The 24460-nt window shown below is 40.3% G+C and overlaps 2 protein-coding genes across 5 annotated transcripts in view; one reads left to right on the top strand and one right to left on the bottom strand.

Annotated features, from left to right (window-relative positions):
* LOC125769016 (protein O-mannosyl-transferase TMTC1-like) overlaps positions 1-24460 on the top strand; it is a 148320-nt gene that overhangs the window by 86050 nt on the left and 37810 nt on the right. For all 4 annotated transcript variants that reach the window (XM_049437391.1, XM_049437389.1, XM_049437390.1 and 1 more), the window contains 4 exons: positions 4872-5049; positions 11483-11556; positions 17054-17374; positions 17470-17659. In XM_049437391.1, coding sequence (XP_049293348.1) covers positions 4872-5049; positions 11483-11556; positions 17054-17374; positions 17470-17659 — 763 coding nt within the window. The remainder of the gene's footprint in view (positions 1-4871; positions 5050-11482; positions 11557-17053; positions 17375-17469; positions 17660-24460) is intronic.
* LOC125769038 (CD109 antigen-like) lies at positions 18834-23780 on the bottom strand. The gene is made up of 12 exons (XM_049437439.1): positions 23685-23780; positions 23403-23598; positions 22670-23342; positions 22337-22605; positions 22182-22273; positions 21858-22113; positions 21585-21778; positions 21053-21528; positions 20694-20993; positions 19363-20606; positions 19152-19305; positions 18834-19068 (listed from the first exon to the last, which is right to left on the bottom strand). Exons 1-12 carry the CDS (start codon positions 23744-23746, stop codon positions 19031-19033), a joined length of 3954 nt encoding a protein of 1317 aa, XP_049293396.1. The 5' UTR covers positions 23747-23780; the 3' UTR covers positions 18834-19030.

Genomic DNA, 24460 nt, shown 5'->3' with positions numbered 1-24460 from the left:
AAGCTAGTATATACACTAAAATATTTTTCCCCCGGCCATTGGTTTGAAACTTCCCACTGTGCATTGATGAGAAAAAGAAAACAAATATCGTAATACTAGCAACATCTATTGAGGTTTAGGTAAAAAAAAATACAAAAAATGAACAGAAGAGAATATTTTCTTTCTCCCTAGGGTGATGCCAGTACTGCCCATGTTGTAGATATGTGATTATGGTTGTTGAGTGAGCAAAAGCAACAAAAACTGAAGCACGGAAAAAAGCCTCCCAGCAAGGTCACCGATAGACGATCTCATTAGGATGGACCCGAAACATCAAAAGCACGTCATCTCATCGGGACAACAACCACCCAAAAAAAAGTCTCGCGGCCAAACGTTATGGAAGCGCGTACGGATGTGATACAAATGATAAGCATCGGATGTGGTTGTATGAGCCAGGGGCAAGCATTGCTCGCTAGCATCCATTTAATTTTACACTCTATTGAGACATTTCAATCAAAATGTTATGATTACGGTGCACAAACCGGTGATGGCAAGTGAGGAAGTCAAGTGTTTGCCGGTTATAAAATGAAGTCATAATAATTGGCAGCCGGTGGAAAGCACGTCTCGCGAGACCACTGAGAGCCCGTATTTGATTGAAGTGCTTTGATAAATGAATGAATGGAACAAACAGATATTAATCTTATTATGTTTCCTTTCTGTTTTTTTCCTGAGAAGAAGTGTAATGTTTTTAAAATGTATAATTAAAAATTCCGTTTAATTTTAATACATTTAATTTTGTTGTTAACATTACAAGCGATTCAGATCTCCATTTTCGGTACACAACCTTTTGCAAAATCTAGTGCAGAAACCTAGCTCGAATGCATAATAATTAAATCATCGAATTTCAAACACTTCACAATGTTCTGCATTGCTTCATTCTGCAATGCCCTAGCCTCGTCCAGTGCCGCTTATCGTTTCACGTTGAATGAAATATAATCAACCAGTAATTTAGCGAAGAGTAAGCATAATGGGGTTGTGGTTTCCTCAACAAGCTACTGCTGATGTTGCTTCTAGAGCTACTGAAGCTCCGGACGGTAAGCAGAGATGCATTCGGGATCGAAATAATCCACTCAGACGTCCGCCGGCTAAACGCAAGACGGGCACACGCGGGTACACGCTGAAAGCATTCCGAAAATTCGGTCATACTATTGTGTAAGAGCATACTCGAGGGTTCTGATTGACTTTGATTTCTCGTCCGGCTTTGCGTACCGTACCGTACGGGGCCGATTGGCAAATGGAATTATTAAGAGCAAGTTTCACAAAACCCAACCACCAACTTTCTTCACTCACACGAGCGTGTGTGTGTGTGTGTGGGTGTGTTACAGCGTGGAATTTAATTAATATTGAAGCTTATGAGTAAGCGGCGTCTGCGTTCGTCAGGGCCGCACAACGTTTCAAGAGGGAAAGTCAAAGTCGAAACAACTTTCGAATGGAGAATGTGCATATACCCACGGTTCGGTCGTACAGGGGAAAACTTTGACTTGCCAAACAACCGAAACCAACCCGGTACAATGTATCAACGTACGCATGGCGCGTGGTATGTTATGTGGTGCTTACTGCATGATGGAAAATGGAAGTATGGAAATTGTTATTCAAAAAAAAAAAATTGTTACAATAATTCAAAATGGCAGAACAAAAAGTTTGTAGGAATTTTTCCCTATCGTATAAGCTATGTTATATTAATAATTTGGTGTGGTTTAAATATTAAAATTTTATTTCAAGAGTTTTAACAACAGGATTTGAAAATAATAAAAAATCTTACGCAAAATTAAGACGATGTATGGATATTCAGTTTATGCAGGGGACATATTTACCACATGTTTAAAATTAAAAATTCTCAGAAAGATTTTTTAATTAATTAAAATCATATTTATGAAACAAAGAAGTCCTGCTCTGGAATATCTTGAACTTATTCCTGGTAAAATATATTTTTTTAACCCCAACATTTTCTTCTTCATAATCAATGTTTAATTTGTTTTTAATTTTCTTTAAGTGATAGAACTGTAAAAATCTAGAATATTACCTTTTTTCTAACAAAGTTTTCTAAATACTTCATTAAATGCTCATTTCGTTGATGCACAGCAAACCAGAAGCCAAAACAATTTATGGTTCATTATTGCAATGGATTCAATCACGACGCTCAGTTACCATCCATCCACACTCAATCCTTCGGTCGGCCATATTTTACACCCCTTCGGACCCATTTACTCGATTCACAATTAGGTGTGTCGAGTTGTGTAGCGAATAGTCTCTAACAAACCCACCCTGCCCGGGAAGGAAATGCGCCAGCTTGATATGGCGCCAGCACACACACACACATATATACATACACAACCCACAAATCTTGATCTACGAGACTGGCCGGTTGGCACACGAATGCCATCAATCAGAGCCATGGTCTCGGGGAATGCAGTGATTTAGATTGTCATCCACCTCGGTCTAGCGAGGGAAAGCGAAAATAGCTGCAGGACAGCATCCCGTGATGGAGCTTCCTACCACCTGCCACCTGCCCTCTCGTGACCCCTTGTGGGAGCCTTCCGGAAGGAAATTCATAACGTGTAAACATAAATCTAGATAGCAATTAAGTTGGCAATAAAATCAAAACGATAACGGGCATCGACGAAGCGTCGTGTGCTTCGAAACCGGGCAACTGATGACGCTTGTATGTGTGCGTGCATGTGAGCCGGTGTGACAAAAGTAGCAAACCTGGATGGGGGGTATAGGTTTGTACAAAACGATCGGTGCGTATGGGTGAATAAATAAAGACTTTTCAGGCTTCACCGAACCGTCCGGAGTGCCTGGGGAAATAGTTGTAAAGAATAGTGCAACCGAAGTACGCAAGAAAAGGGTAGGCATTGCCAACCGTGGAGGGGAAAATAGAAGAAAACGGAAAATGGGGGTGGGAAAAATGGACCGTCCGGAAGTCCGGAAAGCGGACGCACACGCTGTGTGCTAAATACCGACCCCACCGGGAACCGATTATGTGCAGCTGAAGCCGTGAACGCCCGGAAACCGAAACCCCTTTTCATGTGCCATAAATTGTACCTTTTGCCCGGAATCGGTAAGCCATTTGCGGTCATGTAGACTAAATCGGTTAATGTTTCAGCTTTACGGCTTCCCTCGAATGCCGACAATGGTCGATTGTTGTGGGTTTTGGATAGAATAAGGGAGGATGTCGGTCGATACCGATCGAGCGCGCACCGATGGCGATAAGGTAGAAACCATTTAGTGGCAGCATTTCCTTCGCGGCAGTAACTTTTCCACCGCAATGGGGTGGGTGGGTTGTTTTTGGTCGGGTGAGGGGATTGGTGAGAACAACATCCGTTTTCCTCAGTTCGATTTATGTGATACCGTGCATGTGTGTGCGTGTGAGTGTACTTTGAGTTCGCGTACTCGAAGAAACCAGACGGTTTGCAGTTGCAATTGTTATTGCTTTCGGCACACACAGTCCACACCAGGTGGCGCTCGGTGAAGCTAGCCAATAGAACATTTTCTCTAGCTCTAGCAAGGTTTTCCGCCATTGTTTGTACGGGCCGTAGAATGGAATGCGCTACCAGGCTACTGGTATTTGACTTGTGTCATAATTCTCGAAACGAACGTACGCTTGTTTGGCTTATTTATTGAATTCTAACGCTTTCGAACGTTCTCCAATGGCAATATTGCGGTGGTGCGGATTGATTAAAGTGGACTACTAGTGGAAAGGACATAAGGAAGGAGGGGCACTTAAGGTGGGAATGTTGTTGGCTATTAATTATCCTTGATTGATTTCCTTTTCTCGGCGGGTCGGTTCTGCAGCTGTTGAGCTGGCCTGAGAAGTAGGAAATATTAATTTACTTAAGCTGAGATGCTGGGCTGGGGATTTTGTAGTAGTGGAAAATATTTATACATTAGCGGATTAGTGGTTTAAATACATCGCGGAAGAAGATTTAAAAAACAAATTAATATCCCACGGTAATGATGTTGTTAGGCGTTTTATTCCAATACAATCCCATTTTTAAGGGTATATCCACGTAATATATATTTACATACTTATTACCGAGATATTAGCAAAATTATTTAGATCTAATAGCTTACACAAAGTGTTAAAACAAACATTTACTCCTTTAAATACTTTTAAAATAAGATATGTGTATATCATTTGCATAACTTCAGGCGTATAACGTATACACATGATTAATAAAACTTTAAGATTGAATAAATTACACATCAAATGTGAGAAAGTGCTTCAGGAAGAGTAAACATAAAACAATCGTAAAATATAATATTCCGTTTACAACCATGATGGTTGATCCCTATTGGCATTTTGAAAATGGCTGACTTACATAGGCAACAAATCTTTAAAATAACCTTTAAAACAAAACAAATTTACAAGGAGAAGATCATATTCGTAGACAAGATCTTATTTTTTACATTTTTATTTAATAGATATGCTATTATATTTAAAAAAGAATTTAAAAAATAATTTATGTTGTAAATTATTTTAGAGAAAGAATGAAAGAATTAATTTTGGAAAAATATTTCTCATAAGGTTAATGAAAGTTCTTCCCTATAATACTAACTCCGCTGAATAGAAAATAAAATTTTGATATTTATATGGTGGAATAATGCATAATTTATGCAGCAACTTTCATTGAATTTAAATTGAAAAGCTTTCAGTCAAAGAAAACATTGTAAATTTCCTTAAAATAAAAAAAAGCTAGGAGCAATTCTTTTCCCCTGTTTAAAACAACTGCATCATTTCCTTCTTATCACGTTTTCATTGTTTAACATTCACCCACAGCACGTGCTAATGTTTGCTTGTTTTGTGATTCCATTTTCTTCCCTTCCCGATACAGCCTCAACTATCTAACCTTCGGCCTGCGTTCGGTATGGTTTCATGTGACAAACGTGGCCCTGCATGCCGTCGCCACGATGCTCTTCACACGCGTCTGCCTAACGATAGCGGGACTGCGGCGAAACTTTGCCATACTGGCCGGCGTCCTGTTTGCCGTCCATCCAATCCACACCGAAGCGGTAAGTACGGAACCTCATTGGCACCCGGGACATATTTTTTCTTCTTCACCACCATTCCTCGCCTTTTTTCCCCCTTTTTCTGCACTCCTCCATGCAGCAGTTGCTTGGCTAGACATTCCCGGCCTGGCAGCAGGGAATAAAATTCCCTTTCGTTTCGGTTTTGCTTGTTTTGCGTGTGCCAACCGCAAAGTGTACAATCCAAGCCGGAAGTGCAAAAACGAACCCAAACTTCCGGGCGACTGATATTCGTGCTTCCAACCGCACACCGTCCTTTTTTACCATCGAAAACCACTCCACTGATCTCGGTGCTGGGATGGTTGGTCAAGCAATGGTGGCACCGTGGTACTGATGGCTTCGTTCCCACTACGGAAAATGACCTGCGTTGGCTACCAGACAAGTTGGGCGGAAGTAGTACGGATGCAATTCTGTGCCCCGATGAGACAGAGGTTCATTCGGGCAACAACGGAAGGCAAATAGAGGAACCAGCACAAGGTCCGAAATGGATCCGCAATGGGAAATTGAATCAACAGCAGCGAATGCAAATTGGAACGCTGGTAAAGACGGTACGCGGGCGAAAATGCGCCTCCAAAGAAGAACCAAGAATGGGACTGAAATATCATCCCCAAAACTGATTCATGTTGCCTGTGGGCCGTTGAGATGGACCGAAGCGTCGATGGGTGGAAATAAGCCACAAGAAAAATATGTAGATACGAAAAAAACCCCCATCAGTACAAATGGATAATAGAGCGAGCCGTCGGCTTTTGCCACAGCCCGATGGTCATCCTGCAGCGTGGTTGAAAAATAAAGTTTCACCATACGGTTGCAATGGCAAATGGTGGAAAGCGAAAATATTTTGCACCAGCGTCGCGAAAAAGCAAATGAAATATTTCGCTTCATCCCCTTCGGGAAATTCTGCTCGTTACGGGGTAGTGGAATTGAGAATTTGGTTCAGTGTACTTTTTTTTTTAATTTTTTGGTTTTGTTTTTATGTTTTTGCGTTTCACATTTCCCCATTCCATATGGTGAAAGAAATGAAAAATTGTCGCTCGCAGCTGTCCATTCTGTCCGGACAGGGTTTGTGCTTGTTCTCAGAATGTTTTACCCTGCGTTCCGTCACCTCACGGTCAAGAGTTGGCCTTTGTTTGGTTCCCGTTTACCGGTTGGTTAAGAGTGAAAACATAAAGGAAACCAACTCAAACCAAGCAATGGTTTGACACCGTCAAACACAGATACAGCGAGGGAAAACATTTTTTTTTAAAGTACAGTGACATTTGCAAACGAACAGGTTCGATACAGGCTGGCATGTTGTGTGTTTTCCTTTGGGTCGTTTTGGGACGAACGAGGATTTGCTGTCCGGACGCTGCTAATCAACGAAAAGGGTTTCTCCCAACAGCTGCAGAAGCATGCCACCAATTTGCTTTGCTTCGTTAGCAAGCGTTTGTTTATATTTCGGTTTTAGGTTTTTTTTTTGTTGCGTTAGGAATAGGAAATTTTGATGAGTGGAAAATAGTTTTCCATTGTGGTTGGGGTTTAGTTTGAAGGATCTAATTTAAAGTTGTAACTGTGCAACGGGGTTGATGAGCATGTCTGAACGAAACCGCAAGTAAACAATTTCAATTTAAAATAACATATACTAAAGTTTTTGGCATGGAGTCGATAATTATAACATTATTCAAAAAGACATGTGAAATTGTAAATGTTTGTAAAAGTTCATCCATTACTGCTTAGATGAACATAACATAATTTGAAATAGTATTAAATTTTTCTAGAGCACTTAGGTGTGTTAACTTTCATCGTTTCATGTTAAATGACAGAATATTTCCTAATATTACCTAATATTGTGTTACAGTTGGAGGCCTAACTGTCAACAATTGCATTGCATTGATGGACTAGCTTGTCTACTTTTTAAACTAGCGCTAGAAAGAGCCATCCGCGACTCAGAGGTGGAAAAATTCGGGACCATCTTCTATAAATAATTCCAGATCCTTACGATCTCCTACGATCCTTAGATCACAGGCTGATGACATAGACATCGTTGATATAAACTAGCCATAGACCATATAAACTAGCCATAGAAACTAGCCATAAATAGACCAAATTCAAAATTCCAGTCTGAAAAATGAATTCGCTCCTTAAGTCATCCAAAGTGTGACTTACATAAACATTGATGTTGAGATACTTGCTAGATTAGATGCTATGAATCGAAGCTGAGATCATATTGAACTAATACAGTCCTAGTTCTCGCATATGTCTATGAGACATGGAGCTCCACAACTGACCTAATAGTATAATGTTGTCTTAAAAGAAGATTTTGGAGGATTAATTCTATTATTTGTATGATGAGCTCACCATTGACCTGGTCAGGTGATCTTACGATGGAGTGAAAACAATGATGCGTCTATCACACATTCAATCAATACCTGGAAAATACTAATACAATTCGAATAAAATGTGAAAAGTGTAAAATTTCACCGGTGATGATTTATTTATCTGTTGTCAATCGTGAACTTTCCTATATTTTCCACGACTATAGTAACGCCATAAGTGTAACTTGTCTTGTCTGGAAGATTTAAACAAAACAACTATCATTGCAAAATGGGATGACATTATCCTTGAACTTTCGACGGAAGATGTGCTTAGGGTGAAGCTTAGCTGAGGATCGAAAGTTTCTATCGTATCTATCGCTAGAAATGCATATTCTAGTAGCCATCCAATGGATGCCCTAATTGAACTTTCAACGAGACAAACTACTTTGCATGTCAATACAGCTAAAAAAACCTAACAAGCTCTTTTCCAATTGCACTTGCTCCATGCACTTGAGCCGATCGTCCGCTCTAACATCAAAACACACACACACAGACACCGTCTCTTAAGCCAATAAATAATAGAAACTTTTTCCATCTCTTTGATCCGCTTTGCTGATTGAACCGAGCCCGACATCGATCCCGTCGGGATTGCATCGGTGCAGGCGCCCGGATCCCTTCCGATTGGTACCAGATTTAGATCGATTTCCGCATAAAGGAGTAACACGCAACGGCAGCTTGACAGACGATGTGCTCTTAAAATCGAGCTTACCAGCGATGGAGCTTTTTTACCGAAAGCACCTTCTACCGTACGACCGAACTTCTTCCGAGAATGAAGCGTCTGTCGACCGGGCGATGTCGAAGTAAATCAAGCGCACACTTTTCCCACCCATTCTTTGGTACGGTGAAGAAAATCGATAGCTTAAAACTATCAGCCATTCAAGGAGCATCCTTTGACACTTACCACACGCTGTCAGACATTGCCCCGCTCCGCCCCGTACATCATTTGCCCTAATGCCCGGGGGTTCGTCCCTTGCTCACGACCCGGTTGCTCTCCATCAACCGTCAAAGATGGTTTGGCGATTATCTTCAACACGATGGCTGGGACGCTCACGTGCTGAACGTGCGAAATGGGATGTGGGTAGTGTCGTAGCTAGATGTCGCTTTTGGACAAGATCCCCCATTTTGTACGATCTCTTCCGCCACCCGGCCAAGGAAGGTCCTTGGGAATTGGGTTCTGGTTAATAGCTACAAACAGACCGTGACCGAACCAGACGTAACCCGGGAGGGCAAGAAAGGTTCTTCTACCCGTTGGGAACACCAAAATCGATAGCTTAAATTGACAAGTTAAATACCACGGCACGTTTGCCGAGCGTCCGAACTCTTAACGGGCGGCACGTTCTTCGTGAACCATCATGGTCATCATGAAGGAATTTGTTTTCCTTCATGTCCCAGCTTTGACTGTCCCGGTGCGATATGGGCGGGTACCTGTTCCGGGTGTCTGGTCTCCGTGTGTTCCGTCCGGGCCATTCTCACCGTTGTGGGACGAAGTCAATGAGCAACGATTACGATGGTGACGATGATCGTTAGCCGGAAGGGATGGTATTCCATCGGGTCCAGTCCGGTACGAGGGGGATTTCCCGTTGTGACACCGCGATGTGGTTAAAGATACTTCGACGACTTCGGTCCGGCTCGGGGAAAAGTTTACCGTTCAAGGTGTAAGACGTCATACGAATTCGTATTCAGCTTTTCACCTCTACCGTGTTTCCGGTCAGTCAGGTAGCGCGATGGTGATGGAGACGAGACAATTTATGAATACCTCGTTATATTGGTTCACCAGAAGAAAACCGGTAGCAATTCGGGAAGTTCCAGGGGGAATTTCCCAGGCATCCGTGGGCTAAGAATCAATATTTTATTTCCCACCTTTACCTCGATTGCGCTCGACAGTTCCCACGGCATTCGGACGATCTCGCTAGGTTGCTCGCGTTTACAACGTCGTTCCATTTTTACGACTCGCCTGAATCGGCAATTAATCGGTCAATCGTTGTCATTAGTGATAAAGGCGTCCGCTGATGAGGGTGGCCCGAAGGCTTTCGGATCGATTTTTCCCCCATCCCTGACACCGTAACTTCCTGTTGCGTAAGCATACGGGTTTTCGTGTTTTTCGCGTGGTACTAAAAAAAAAGGTGAACCGTGTCTGGTGAAGACATCGAATACTCGCGAATGAGCCAAATGATCAAAAGCTTGAAATTAGGGCACGGCACACTGACGTCTCAGGAAACTTTCGCACGGAGCGAAGTGGTTTTCGTAGAGCACTGTAGAAGATGGCCTTTGACGGGCGCTGTTCGGTTGGCTTTGTATTATAAACATGCAAAATTATGAACGTAATGGACATTGATGCCGAAAACATCAAAGGTACGGTTGCCTAGGCGTTGCTTTAAAAATAAAAAAAGAAATAATGCCAATCAACCTTATGTTTTCGATCGTGATTGACAGCGTTTGGCGTGTTGGAAAGTGAATTGAAGTTTTTTTTTCCTTTTTGCTAACGTTCGTTTTATCGTGGTAATTGAATTGATTGTGAAGTTTATCGTTCATTTCTGAGAAAAGCAGATTCTGCAGCTTATTGATCAGGAAGCGGTTGTTGGAAGGAGCGTGAAAAATAGGGAAATTATTTTAATGCTGAGGTAATGAATCAATTATTCAAAAAAATAGTTTGAATCACTTATTGCTTTTTTAATTTTTCAAATATATTCTCACGACATTATATAAGTACAGTGCAATGGGGAAAAAGCAAAATAAATGATTTGTGATGTTTGTTACTGCAGTGTCCCTTAGTACAATTGTTCCTTCTTTAGGAGTTGTTGGGTGTTATACTATTTTGAATTTGAAAAGCGTCTTTATTGTTATTATTACTGTTATACTTCATGTATACATGGTAAAAATAAGGCTAGTAAGCCGGAAATGGCCGACATGACCTCTTAGGTTTTTTTTTATCAAAGAAGAAGAATGATTTACAAATACAATGCTCAAAATTATGACATAGTGCTATGAGAAGTTATGTTCACCAATAGTTTAAGAAAGAGATCAATGTAAAATATACCACTCCCACTTTAATTGTCAATAAAGCTTTTAATATATTTTTTTTTGATAAAACAAAAAATTTTTAAAAATAAATTTCAAAAACTAAGAAGATAACTTTTCCATCATTTCTTGGAATATCTCCTTGTCAACATGAAATATCATATTGTCGGTTAGAAATGAGCTGAAAAACCCTGTAAAGTTAAAACCCAAGTTATATTTTTCTTATTTATACTTTTTGGGTAACGTAAAAAATCGAATATGTTTTTGTGTTGTACGACCCAATCGTGTGCTATTAGGTTTTCCCAAAAGTTTCAATCAAAGTATGTGAAAACAAAATCATTATTTAAGTAAGCTAAACTCTTACTCAATATTTACAACATTTTGAAACGTTTTACTTTGCGGTCTTTTAAAGCAGATTTTTTTTGCTGTGCTTTGCAAGTATCAATAAAAGAGATCAATTTAAATTAAAAATATCTCCCTCAAAAAAAAAACATGCTAAGAGCCAAGCCACCATTCACCGTTCCAAGGAACTTCGCCGTTCGAGGAACGTTATAAAAAAGCGTTTTTCTTTCCCCATCTAGCAGTGTTTGTTTTGCTCTGTTTTTGCAATTAAATTCATTGTTTTCTTTCGCATTCTATTAAAAACAACTTCCCATTGCCATTGCCCATAACTATGTTACTGTGTTGGGGGGGGGTCCTTATGCTTCATGGCGCAATCATTACTGGGGCGATATTTTTAACGTCACTGAGTCACTTTCGAAAGGCCCAAGATTTTGCTTTAACTTTCGCTACAAGTATTCTTACTACACTGTCCCCCTCCCAAACTCTCTCACTCTCCTCATCCCGCTACTACTTCCTGATCCCGGTGGCATGCTGAAAACCAATTCCATTTTATGGTCAGTGGCCGCTACTTGTTCGGGTACGGGATGTTCTCATCATGCTTCGGGCAAATCTCAAATTTTATGTCTTAACATTTTCAGCCAGTCTCTACCCTAGACGCCCTAGACATGCCGCTAACTAAACCGACTGTCTTCCATTTACTTTTGCAGGTGACGGGCATCGTGGGACGTGCCGATGTGCTGGCGTGTATATTCTTCCTAATTTCGCTGCTGGTTTACCACGGGTAAGTATGGCTGCCAGTTATGACGTGCCTCGTTTGACCTCGTGCTGGGTTGTTTGGCTTGCGGCGTAAAAATTGCGTTCTCGCTCGATAGTGAAGGAAGTGTTTTAGCTTTAACTGCGCTGCCTTCAATGTAAGGATGCTACGGTGGAGTTGAAGAATTGAAGCTGAGCAGAAGGTTGCAAAAGGCATAGTACAGAAGTAACAACACAAATCCACTCATGAAAAGCCTGCAGAAGCGCTTACGATTTACGGTTCGTGCTAGCAAACGAAAATCATAAACGTTCAATTTACGAAACGATTCTCGCAGGATAGCTTTCCGCAACTTGTGCCACTGGACAGTTTTGTTGAGTTAGAGAGATAGAGAGGGATATAAAAAAATTTTTTTTTCATAAGTTTTGAGCTTTTTTTCTTTGTACCGACTAGCGTACACTAATCCCGAATCCCCACACACTTCCTCAACTCCGTTCCAGTGCGTATGTCAAAAAGAGGTCAAGCAGATATATTTATATCTGTATTCTGCGGAGCGTTCGACCATTTCCCTGGACGGTCGTCTTCAGTACACAAACTTCTTCCATTTCGTACAATGACGTGCGGGCTCTGTTTTGCTTCATGCTAGATTAACACAGCAGTGTGTCAGTGGAGGGATGATAGAGCGATCAGTTTGCAAAAAAAAACCCCTGGGAAGAACACACATTCACTCTAGCGCAAACACCGAAACCGATGAAGAGATAAAGACGTTATTGGACCACCGAGCAGGAAAGTGTTCATTGCTGAAGGTGTTAAAAGTTTTCCGCATATATGTTTTTTGTTTTCTTTCTCCAGTTCGCTTTGTGTTCTTGTTGTGGTTGAGTTAAGTTTTTGCTCGACAAAAAAAAACGAGTCCGTCTGCCGACACCGAATCAAATGAAGTCGGACATGTATGAATGAAAGAGTTGATGAAGGTGTTGATACAAATCCCAGAATAAGATCCACATGTACAAAGCATTAGCTGCAAATCCTTGACTTTTTCGCTTGTACGTAGAGCTTCACTAAAGACTTCATTAATAGTTGTTTTTTTTTGTGTGGACATCAAGTTGGAAGAAATTTTCCTCTGAGAACATCGTTTATATTAGAAATGTTCAAAGTGAGTAAGAGTAAGATAGTGAATTGAAACGTTTTATTAACAATTTTTGTAGTATTTTTTATTCTGTTTTTAAGCATTATTTGAATGAAAAGAAACATATTTCAATAAATTCGTATTGAAATACATCAATTTACAAATTTTGCAAAATTATTCCAAAAAATTTTTAAGGCTATAGTCTTATGAAATTTTCAAAATTTTAGATTTTTTTTTATTTTTTATCAATTTTTTGTTCTTTTCCTATTTAAAGCATTATTTGAGTGCAGAAAAACTTATTTCAACCAATTGAAATTAAAATAAATCAACTTAAAATTTTTTTCCAAAATTATCAAAAAAAAGGTCTTATAAAATTTTCAACATTTTAGAATTTTTTTATTTTTTTAATGATTTTTTTTTATTTTAAGCATCATTTGAGTGAAAAGAAACTTAATTCAACCAATTGGCATTGAAATAAATCAACTTTTAAAATTTTGCAAAATTACTCAAAAAAAAGCTAAGGCCTTGGGAAATTTTCATATTTTTAGAATTTTTTTTTATTATTTTTTATTCTTTTTTATATTTCAAGCATTATTTTAGTGAAAAGATAAGACTATTTTAATATCTCCGAAACGAGTCGTTAAACGAGCTGACCTATAATAACGATTCATTCACTATGAGCTGATTCACTATAAAGAGCTGTTATTCTCATCTCTAGGTTATATACGCTTGAACAATCTACCGAGCTAGAGTCTAATTTTCCAATCAATGTTGGTGGCTTTAAAAATCACAAGATATAACAATGCTTCATTTCATTTCATTTTCATTAAATGTCATTTCCAGCAGTGAAATATAACGTTTTAAGTGGAAAAAACGCATCTGGCTAAGGTTTAGCACCATGCACATGCTTCACATCTCCCAAAATACTTAATACAGCCATGTCAAAGTCTTTGGCACCTTCGTAAAAAGCTTTTTTCCCATTCACCCAGCCTGGTTGCTTTTTTACTGCGAATCATTACGGCAGTGGATGAAGTTCTATTACGATGTTTGAAAAACCTCACCCCCTGGGCGAGGGAAAAGGTCCTCAGTGGTTTTCGAATTTTAATGACCTCTTTTGCTTCGTTTTTCACAGAGTCTCAGTAGGATTTCTTCTTTTTTTAACAAGAACTCCAAGAGCGCTTTTTTCCGTCGAAAGGTCCATCGAATGGAACTTAAATTCATACGCATTTAGCATAATTGCTCAATTGGCAGCATTTTTCCAAAAAAAAAGGAAAAAGGAAAATCTTCCATCACGTTAGAGTTTAACCAAAAAAAAAGGCAACTTCCTACGGTACGATTGAGTGGGTTGTATGGTTAACTAATAAAAAAGAAGCAAAAAAAGCAACCAATTATAAGGGGAAGGGGAGAACACACACACATTTCCGGTAAGGCACGCAACACTTTGATCTAAATCGTTTGCGATGAAAGGTCCTTTACGTGCCGTACGATTTTAGTGTTCAGAAATGTTTCCATCAACTTTAATTGCGTACGTCCGTACGTACGTGAGTGCAGTGAAGTTTCTTGTGGCAAGAACAGGTGGAGCCGGAGGGGCGAAGAAAAAAAAACTTTTACTGATAGGTCATCATAATTCAAGCAATTTGTGTTTGTTTGACCGAACGCGAATGCTCACATTTAAAAAGTAAAGAAACAAAAAATAACTCTCCCCCAACTGGCAGCGATTTTGGAAAGTGATTCTAGCAACTGGGTGGTGAAAGCAACCCTTCCTTTATTACCCTCTTCCATGACCCCTCAGGACCGTGTCCCTTATCTATGATATGAATAATTCACGAGGGCGAGAAATCGACATTTTAATTTCTTCATGCGAAACGGACGAACTGTAGACGCGAGTAGCTTTTTTTTAGCTCTTAGCTACACCAACGATTGCATACTTTCAGGCGTCAGGCACCTTATTTTTGGCAGGTGTTGACCTTCTGTTATGACGGTATTGGAGAACTGTTTTTGTATGGTGGGTTTTTTTTTACGAAACCTTTCGTGGAAGATTTATTTAAACATCTGGTCAATGGTGCCACCAACTACTGAACAGTGCAGTGTGTCTGATTTTCTAATTAAAACGAACAACGATGACTTTGTGGCCAACGAGTGAACCTAGCGTGGGAGGTTAAGAAGGAAGGGTAGGGCACAAAAGAAAACAACAGCTGGTGTTGGTCAAACTGAGCACCACAAGCTAGGAAAACAATTGTTTTTAAAAACAACACCATCTGCTCCTTGCACGGAATGGTACTTCTCTAATGTTTAAACATTCACTGCCCTTCATTTTGCAATCCTTCAGAAACAGTCTTCTTGTCTTTTGCTGTTGTTTTTTTTTTTTGGTTTATATTGCTTCTCTTTTCCCATTCCAAGTGGCATCAACTTGAAATGAGTTTCCGCTATTACATCATGACGAAGTTTTTGTTTGTGCATTGTTTAAGAATGTAGCTCAATAAGCAGCAACTCAACGAAATAAAAAGAAAGCAAACAAAAAACAAAAGCACACAGCATCAGCACAAAAGAACTTTTAAAGAAACTTGACTGGTGAACCAGTATGGTTAGTGTTTTAAGAAAATGAGACAACACCCCGGAAAACTTGCATTCCGTGCATCCGTTCCCCTCCTGCTTTCCTTCCACCCACCCGCCACCTCCCTCGCCGCTTATCCAAAGACGACACCATGACTGGTGCAAAATGACGAAGAGCGAACTTTTACCTCAGACCAGCGTGTTCATTTTAAACAAAACTAAAAACCAGCCACCAAGGGCGTGTGGAATGTGATGAAGCTGCTGCTGCTGCTTGTCGATGCAATACCAATGCAATGCTGCAAGCATGCACATTCAAACGCAACGAAGCAAACCCCGGTACGGATGAGAGCTACTTACCAAAGAGATGACAATGCACCCAACTACACTGCGGGCTTTCCCGTGCTTGTTGGTGCCTGAGATGAATGAAAAGGCGTTTGTAACTGTTCTGCTCTAACCACCACTTTAAAAAAGAAGAGAAAATTCATCTCAAATGGAAAAGACAAAACCTCAATCGGATTGGTTGAAGAAAAGCGCTACACGGTTGGCACAGGAAGGACGTGCCTTTTTCACGGATTACAAGCAACCGTCCCATCCACAAGGGCCGGCGCATCCTGTTGTCTTGTTAGTTTTAATTTTTCTCGCTGTGGCTTTCGTGTAAAATGGAGGGGCTTACTTTCATTATTTAACATTTTCCACTAACAGCTTAAGGATGTTCGAAGCTAGTTTTGGGGGGTAGTTTGTCATTCTTTTTGCTTTTGCTCTGTGAACATTCCGCGCCGTTCCATTACATGGCAGCGATTGGGTGGCCTTCAAAGCTCAGATGATGCAGCACCATGTCAGCAGTGAAATGGAACAAAATAATTAACTTGACGATTAAAATGTAATTTACTGCTGGCGAATCTATTATAGTTTTTTAGTGAGATACAATAAAACGGGGAATAAAGTAATTATCGAAACCTTTGTAATGGAATACAACGAAAAAAGAAACATTCTTCACATACCTTTCAAGCTGGTTTTTATTGTTCAGCTGTTTAATTTTACTTTTAAATGATATTACCATGTTCAGATTGAATAAAAACCGATTAACGTTGGTCGCTTTCGGTTTCGATTTAATAGTTCGAAAGCGAATAGCTTGAAAGCTGTGAAGGTTATTGTAGCTTTTTATATTGAATTAAATCACTACTGAGCGAATTATAAACGTGAATTTTCTTTTGAACGCATATGAATTTTAAAACATAAAGGCCGGATGTATGAAAATGTTGCGGCCACATTAGTTTCCAAAACAAATTGACGAATCCCAAAATTCATGCAACGAGACCCGTCTCTAAAAGAGTTGATAGTCGCTGCGCAGAGTCATATCGCGATGTAGTTTAATTCTCTCTGTTATGTTACTCTTAGTTACCTTAATAACTAAGCATCAAAGGTGCTCCCAGAACATCGAACTTTATTATTCGATCAAATCAGATCTTTTAGCCATGGATCAGATCAGATCAACTGATCCATCTTTAAATTAAAATCACTACATGAGTAGAGGTGTGGTTTGATTAAATGCTAAATTATCAAACTCTCATTTTATCTCAATTTATCAAAACTCAATAATCCCACCAGTTAGTGAATTATAATTTAATCATTTATTTTGAATCAATTTAGACACCACAACTCACGAGTATACACATATTAACCTTCCAAAGCTTCTTTTAGCGTTTATACATGCAAGTTCAGTATTCAACTCAATTTTTTGCAATACTGGGAATGTTTTAAAATTCGTTTTTCATGCAATTTTTTTTTTTATTTTCTCTTATTGCAATCAAAGTTTATAAATTCTCCTTTTTTTTCAAAATTTTTCAGCCGTTCTCATGAACCCGACATGAACTCGATATGGCTCAGCATCGTACTCGGTGGGCTAAGCATGCTGGCCAAAGAGACGGGTATCACCGTGTTTCTGCTCAATGTTGCGTACGACACGTACCGCAACTGGCCAGCCCTTAAGCGCACCGTACAGGATATGCGCTGGAGCGAAGAAACCCATCAGTTCGGGCGCCGTGTGTCGCGAGTGCTGCTCTCGATGGGGGTCCTGCTTGCGGTACGGTTAGCCCTGCTGCAGGGTTCGCTACCAAGGTTCTCGCAACAGGACAATCCGACCGCCTTCCATCCGAACCTGTACGTGCGGTAAGTAAAATCACATCCAAACGTTCATATCCGTTCGCCGGTCTAGTGGTTGTTATCTGATCGCAAAACGCGTTTTGTTTCATCCCGGTTTACAGTTTGCTTACCTTCTGCTATCTGGCCGCTTTCAACTGGTGGCTGCTGCTGTGTCCATCCACGCTCAGCCACGACTGGCAGATGGGTTCGATCCCGCTCGTTACTACGGTCAGCGATCCGCGTAATTTGCTCACGTTTATTGCGTTCGGTGCGGTGCTACTGTTCGCCTGTCGTGGGCTTATGGATTGCGAGGTAATTAAAATATATCAATTATTTATTGCTGTTCACCGTTCAAAGCCGACTCGCCATAAAATGGATTGCTTTACAGTGGCAATCGATACGGAATAAGCAAAATCGTACATCAAATACAACTGCGATGATGTTTGAGTTTAGAATGCGTTGGAACGCGTTTCCTTCTGGCCACCTCATGCTACTGCGTCTCCATTCGTATGTGGCACAAATTTTTTCGAATTCATCCCCCCCATTCGGTGATGTCTGTCATAGCGGTAAAACGAAAAAAAAGAAAACTAATATTTCCCATTCCGCTGTTTCTCTGGTGGTGTTCACATTGCATAGTTTTAGGCGCTACGCTAACGAACATGCTACGGATGCAACGAGATCGCTACCATCCTAGGCGTCTGTTTCGACATGATTCATATTGCATACAAGGGGAAAATTGTATTTGCTCACGGTTTTTGGTGCGTTTTGTTGGTGATTTTTTTGTTGTTGGTTGCTTTCAGTCGTTCTCTCTTCCTATCCGCTCTTTATTATTATCCCAAAATGGAAAAGTGCACGAATTCGTTGGCAGTGCACATACCCTCCCACTATCCAATCCATCATGGTGCATCAGTTTTCTGAAGCCTATCCGATAGCGGCAACCGATTGCAATCAACTGTGCAAATATTGTATCATGTGCGGAGCGCGCTGGTTTCGTTTTCGATTTCAACTCACGATTGCAAACGGTAGCATAAGCGAAACGTAAAGCGCATAACACCACACTCAAACAAACGAAACAAGCAAAAAAAGAAAACACATATCCTGCACGCTGGATAACGCCACGTTTTCTGCACACTAAACCATGATGGTTTCAGTGGAAAATGTGCTAGCTTTGCTGGATGAGGGAAAATGGAGGAGGAAAAAAGTGGTTCAAATCAAACCGCCATCCAAACAGCTCGCTTCAGCATCAACCGGTTTCGATTGATTGATGTAATGCATCGATTATTTATTGATCACTGCAAGCTGCTTATTGACGTTAATTGCCCGACATGGTCAGACGGAGAACTCCATTTGCAAACTCATCACGTCTGGATCACAGGGATGTACTTCCAACGGGGAATTTAGACCTGGCGCATGAAGTTTATATTGCTATCGTTGGGGTTTGTTTTCTAATGGATCAAAGGGTGTTTTTTTAGATAAAATTCTATCATCGGTTGAGCTATTGATTTATTGACAAAAGACGTGAGTTAGCACATTCGGTGATACACATCATTATCATGCAAGGCCGGGGATGCTAATTTCTGTATTTTATTATAGTTCTACGCAGGATCAAAAATTTCAATAGATAGGTCTAAACACCAGTGTAATAAAAACAAAATCGAATAACCGCCGTGTTTATCCATGCTGTTACTTATCCGCGTCATACACTTTAATGGCATTTCGACCTAAATCAAACAAGCGATAGAAAGGGAAAAATAAAAAAAAATATTTGTTGAATGTAACAATCAGCTGCATCTAATACACTCACTTGGATTCTCCAAATCGTACACGACCACATGTACTGAACGCTTCATCGACACCTCGCCGCTTCTGTAAGCCGTCACGGCGAAGCAGTTCCGTTCGTCACCCATATTGTTGTAAAACACAAGTACGGTTGTGCCGTCGTACCTAATCTCGAAGTTCTGTAAATAGTTCGTTTGCTTAGAGCTTTTGTTTGTCTATTATCATTTTCAAATCACCTGTATCGGATTCACGGTAGTATTCACGCTGATCGGATTCTGATCGGTAGTGTATCCAACTGGTAAATTTACTTCGATCAGCACTATTTTCGCTTGTACTTCAACCAAACTCGGTATGAAGCTGGCACACACCTTCAGCTGCAGTTCATCGTCAGAGGTAGTGTTCAGTTTCTCTACATCCAACAAGAAACGATTTTCGAAGTTTGCGAGATTTAAACTGTACCGATAGATCACCTGCAGTAATCCAACTCCGATACCTTCAACGTTGATCTCCAGAGATTTTGTATCCTTCGGTATGTCCTCGAAGTCGATAATATTCATGTCTTGCGAGTTTATGTGGAAATGACGCGTCTCCTTCTTGTACTTCAGCTGTATTGCGTAGTCGTTTCGCGAGGGAGAGATTTTTTCCGCAAACTTTGTCAGTGCCTTTAGTCCCTCGAAGCTCTGATAGCGTTTCTTCACTAGCCATCGCATCACTGGAATACCTTCCGCATATTTCTCCGCTAATACAAATGACAACAACGCGTAAGCTGTTGTTTCTATTCTGTACTCTGTGCGCCAATACCGTTCCATGCCTTCATTCGTAACGCTAGACATGTCGATGAGCTTCGCTAATGCCACATCCTTCAAGCTGTGTCCGTACAACATCAACGCATAGGTCGCAATGGAAAGATCGTAACCGTGGCTAATGTTTGCAAGCTGACTACTGAGGTAGTTTATAGCATTTTCAATGACAACCGCGTGTTTTGCTTTGGCGTTCTTGTTCTCTAGAAATGCAATCACTACGTGTGATGTCAGTCCAATGTCAAAGACGCGCAGCCCGCCTAGCAAGTCTTTGTGGAACACTGTTTCAACCTCATCGAATCTTCCCGAGCTGTGTTGCTTTGATGCAAGCCAATCATAACCCTTCTCGACCAAAGTCATATCGACCTCGCTTATGTACTTCGACGCTGTTTGCATTGATGTTGCGACGAAAGCGGTAAGGAACACGCTGCTACTCTCATGTCGCCAAAACCCAAATGAACCATCTGTCTGACGATAACGCAACTGATTATGAAATCCTCTGCGCGATAAACTGGTAGCTCTATCGATCAGACTATGTTCATTCGAACCTATTGCATGCAAGAAGTCGAGCACCATGATGTATCTCGCAAGATTTAAAATGTTATTCTCTCCATATCTCCTCGTCGGATAAGTTTGCTGAAATTCCAAGCTATATGGAAACAAATTGCTAAACAAATTGGCTAGAAATACAAAAAGATTTATTATTTATTAAATTATTGAAAAAAAATGAAATGATAAGCGATATCATTATGTTTCTATCTACTCACGATTCAATTGAAAGTTAATCGCTATAGAATCATTATCGACATTCGAGTTAATGTCTAACTGAATGTTGAAGGTTTGATTGCTATATGTGTCGAAAATGAAGAATCTAGATTCCATATTAAATTGTACAAAACTTTCTGGCGTGACTCGGATCACTTTTTCCAGTGCATCGGTTTCCGTTCCAAGCATGATAGAGGCATTCACGCGTACCGTAATCTCTCCGAGCTTTCGTGCCTTCACCAGAAATGATATCGGTACGCCAACCTTCGGAGGAACGCTTACGGATTTGGTGTAGCTGAGATCTGCAAGAAAAATAATAAAGTACTCTCACAGAACACTTCAAGAGATCAACGACACTCACCTTCCACTGGTCGTCCAATGAATTCCGTCTGATTGGCCACATTGTAGAGCGTCACATCAGCGATATACTCTCTTTCAAGATTGTTAAACAGTGTAAACTGCAACACAACCGCTTCACCTCGTTTGATGGAGTATGGTAGACTCTCTAGCATGTAGAACGACCGGATAGATGTGAGCTGAATAGACTTTTTCATGAAGCTCAGACCGTACACAGGATCGATCGAAAATCCCGTCAAGTACCAGGATGTGGTCGTATCAGGTACTGCCTCGATCATCTCGTGAGTTCCAAATCTTCCAATGGTTACATTCTTCCATAACCATGATTCTTGAAAGTTCGTCCGGTACGAAGCGAAGTTGGTTATGGGAATATTCGCCTGTAGGCGATTACGTACTGACAAATCATCAGCTTCATTGAATTTGATGTCATCCAACGTCGTTACGAACACTCCCATACTCTGTGAAGTGAACATATCATACCTTTAAAGTATCGTTCAACTACCTCTATTGTCCAACATACACTAACCTTGTAAAACTCATTCCCGACGTTCGGGCCGAATCCGTTATACACGCGCATGATGTCCTTCCAGAACAAATCATGGTTCTGGTTAAAGTCCAACACATCTTTGTCGTAAGCCGCTAATCCAATATACGCTCCTGGTCGTCCAGACAAGAGAATCTCAATTTCCTGTCCAGGTTTAACTTCCTGCATGTTAATGCTCATTTTAATCTGTTTTGAAAAAGATACATAATTGAAAGCCTTTGTACAGTGTAAGAAGGAAAAATAAATCGAATGCAGGTTTACTAACCTTGTTTAGAAGCTCATCGAAATCAATGTCCAAAACGTCGTGCAATAAAGTTTTGTTCAGCACAGTCATTACGATAACTTTCGCCTTCGGTATCATGTTGTCCGTGGCCTTGAAGCGAAGTGGATATTTATTCTGCTTATTCGGACTGATAAAACCGGCATCAATAATGTTGCCCTTCGATAACACGTAGTACACAAAGAATGTCATTTGTTCGTTAGACGTTACCCAAAATTGCAATAACTTGTTCTTCTTAATCCTGGAAGTAGAGCACGAGAAGATTTTTTCAATCAAAAATATATTCTTATATTCTTTGCTACTACTCACGGTGAGTTTAATTCCAGTTTTATAAACGCATTTGTAACGCCACCCACTTTGTCCACTCGCTCGTTAAAGTAGAATCCGTCTTGGTTAGAAAACTTAAAGAAAAATTAATCAAGATCATTAAAAACATTTACTAAACAGCACAAGAGTTCACTTACGGTTATATACATCTTTTGTATATTGTCACTTGGATTCAGCTCTAATTTGATCAAACCTTCATCGTCACTTGTGGCATTAATTGTGTATTCGATGTCCATTACTTCTACCTTACCGGTGATACCTTTAGCAGGTGTTCCATCATGGTATCGGAACTGAAGTGCACATTTGAAGGGAAGTCCCGGAAGGAAGTAAGAGATATCTTTTATCAATTCCACACTGTACATATATTTGTACACAGTGATTTGAGATTCTTTCACTACGGTGTGATCTAAAGCAGAGATGCATGAGAATCATTATCACTTTTAAAAGTTTGCATTTTGTACATTCCTTACTCGTATACTGTTCAGTGTAGATTGTCCTAACAAACAAATCCCTCTGATCTTCGTCGAAATATTCAACAAATTCCAACTGCACCTGCTCAACACCGTGCATTTCAAACTCTTTCTTCTGGTACAAATTTTCACCCTCCAAATACAACTCCACTTTGACCTGCCCTTTTACTGGTTTTCCAAAGACATCGATAGCTATTATCGTCAGATTCAATCTTTGATGCTCCTCTAGAGGGATAACAGTTGGCACAACTTCTACGTCAAACGATGGCAAATTGTTCTCTTTCACCTCGAATGTCTTGGACACGAGTACTTCTCCGTCGACCAATACCGAGATGCTCCAGATCCCAAGCATTGGAGTTTGTCCGATTTGAAGATTATTCTCAAACACTCCGGCGTACAATTCAGCCGAGGGCCATGTTCGGACCACTCTGTCTCGAGGATCGCGGATCGTCACTTGAACTATTTTTACCCGTGCAGGAGGCTTCAGCTCGGTATCCAACACAATCACACGAAATTGAACTGTATCGCCCGGTTTGAACGCTGGTTTATTGATCTGTATTAAGCCAGATTCGGATTTTCCAAGGTACACCAAAGCAACTTCCTTCTGAAAGTCAAAGCCTCGTTGCCCTTCGATCATAATTTTGTAGATTCCAGATGATAAGTTATTGGGCAACTGTAAGCAAAGAAGAGTTTAACATTCACAAAGTTGATTGTTCGATCGCTCTCGTCTTACCTGGAAGGTGGCTTTTATGTTCATGTTCGTCGGTAAGCTAACCTTCTTCGTTACATTAAGAACGTTTCTTCCATCGATCGTATGGCCCGCGATCCGTAACATTAGGTTCACATTGCTCAGATTCGATTTAAAGTTGCTGATCGCAACCGTATAGTCTTGGTTAGCCCGAATAAATTTAGGACCCACGACCAGTACACTGAAATAGAATAATCGAGGGCAGATTATTTTTACACTAATGTTTATCACTGAACACAGAAAGCACCAGAGCTCAGAAGTTCCTACCCATGAGCAGCTCCTATGAAGATTATCACCGTCAATATTTGTGACCTAATGAACGGCCACATGTTGAACTAATGTAATTTCGCATCCGCTTGGGAAGATGTCTATGATTAAACTGAATCACGGACAGCTTACATCCTTATCTTATACGTTGAACTATGAATGATGAATTCCCAGCACTTACAGTGGTGGGTATTCAAAATCGGACACTTCGAATTCAGCCGCTTTTTCTACTTTGCGATGCATTTATCAGAATTCTAGAATTGTAAATCGTCATGAAAACTGTTCAGTGTGCTTCTTCTACTTCCCATATACACGGTAATGTAAAAAAAGAACCAAAAATGCTCTTTTCTACGAAAATAATGAGGAAGAAATAAAATAAGGCTTCATAACACGCTGGGCATTCAAAGTCGGACACCTTAAAATGTATTTAAGAAGAGCTTTATGAATATTTAGTAGAATTTCCGTTGGCATCTATTACAGCCTGCAATCTTTTGGGCATGCTTTGGGCCAATTTTAAACAAAAATTCGGATCAATTTTATTTCATTCTTCGTTTACTATTTCTTCCAAACTTTTGAAATTGGAAGGTTTGCGTTTTGCAACATTTTTTTTAGTTGGTACCAAACATGTTCGATGATATTCAGGTCTGGTGATTGTGGAGGAGTTGCTAATACCGATGGGCAGTTGTACAACAACCACATTCGTGTGTTCCAAGCCTTATGTTTTGGATCATTGTCCTGGTAGAACACATAATCATCTGCTATGCCTGACTGTTCAA

This window comes from Anopheles funestus, chromosome 3RL, assembly GCF_943734845.2.
Source record: "Anopheles funestus chromosome 3RL, idAnoFuneDA-416_04, whole genome shotgun sequence".
Lineage (NCBI taxonomy): Eukaryota > Metazoa > Arthropoda > Insecta > Diptera > Culicidae > Anopheles > Anopheles funestus.
The sequence above is the reverse complement of the archived record's forward strand: the minus strand, read 5'-3'. Positions and strand labels throughout refer to the sequence as shown.

Coding starts and splice junctions, on each gene's coding strand:
- LOC125769038 (XM_049437439.1), bottom strand. CDS start 23,746: ATGTGGCCGTTCATTAGGTCACAAATATTGACGGTGATAATCTTCATA. Junction 22,274..22,336: donor TACAAAAGATGTATATAACC/GTAAGTGAACTC, acceptor TTTTTCTTTAAG/TTTTCTAACCAAGACGGATT. Junction 19,306..19,362: donor CTACCGTGAATCCGATACAG/GTGATTTGAAAA, acceptor AACTATTTACAG/AACTTCGAGATTAGGTACGA.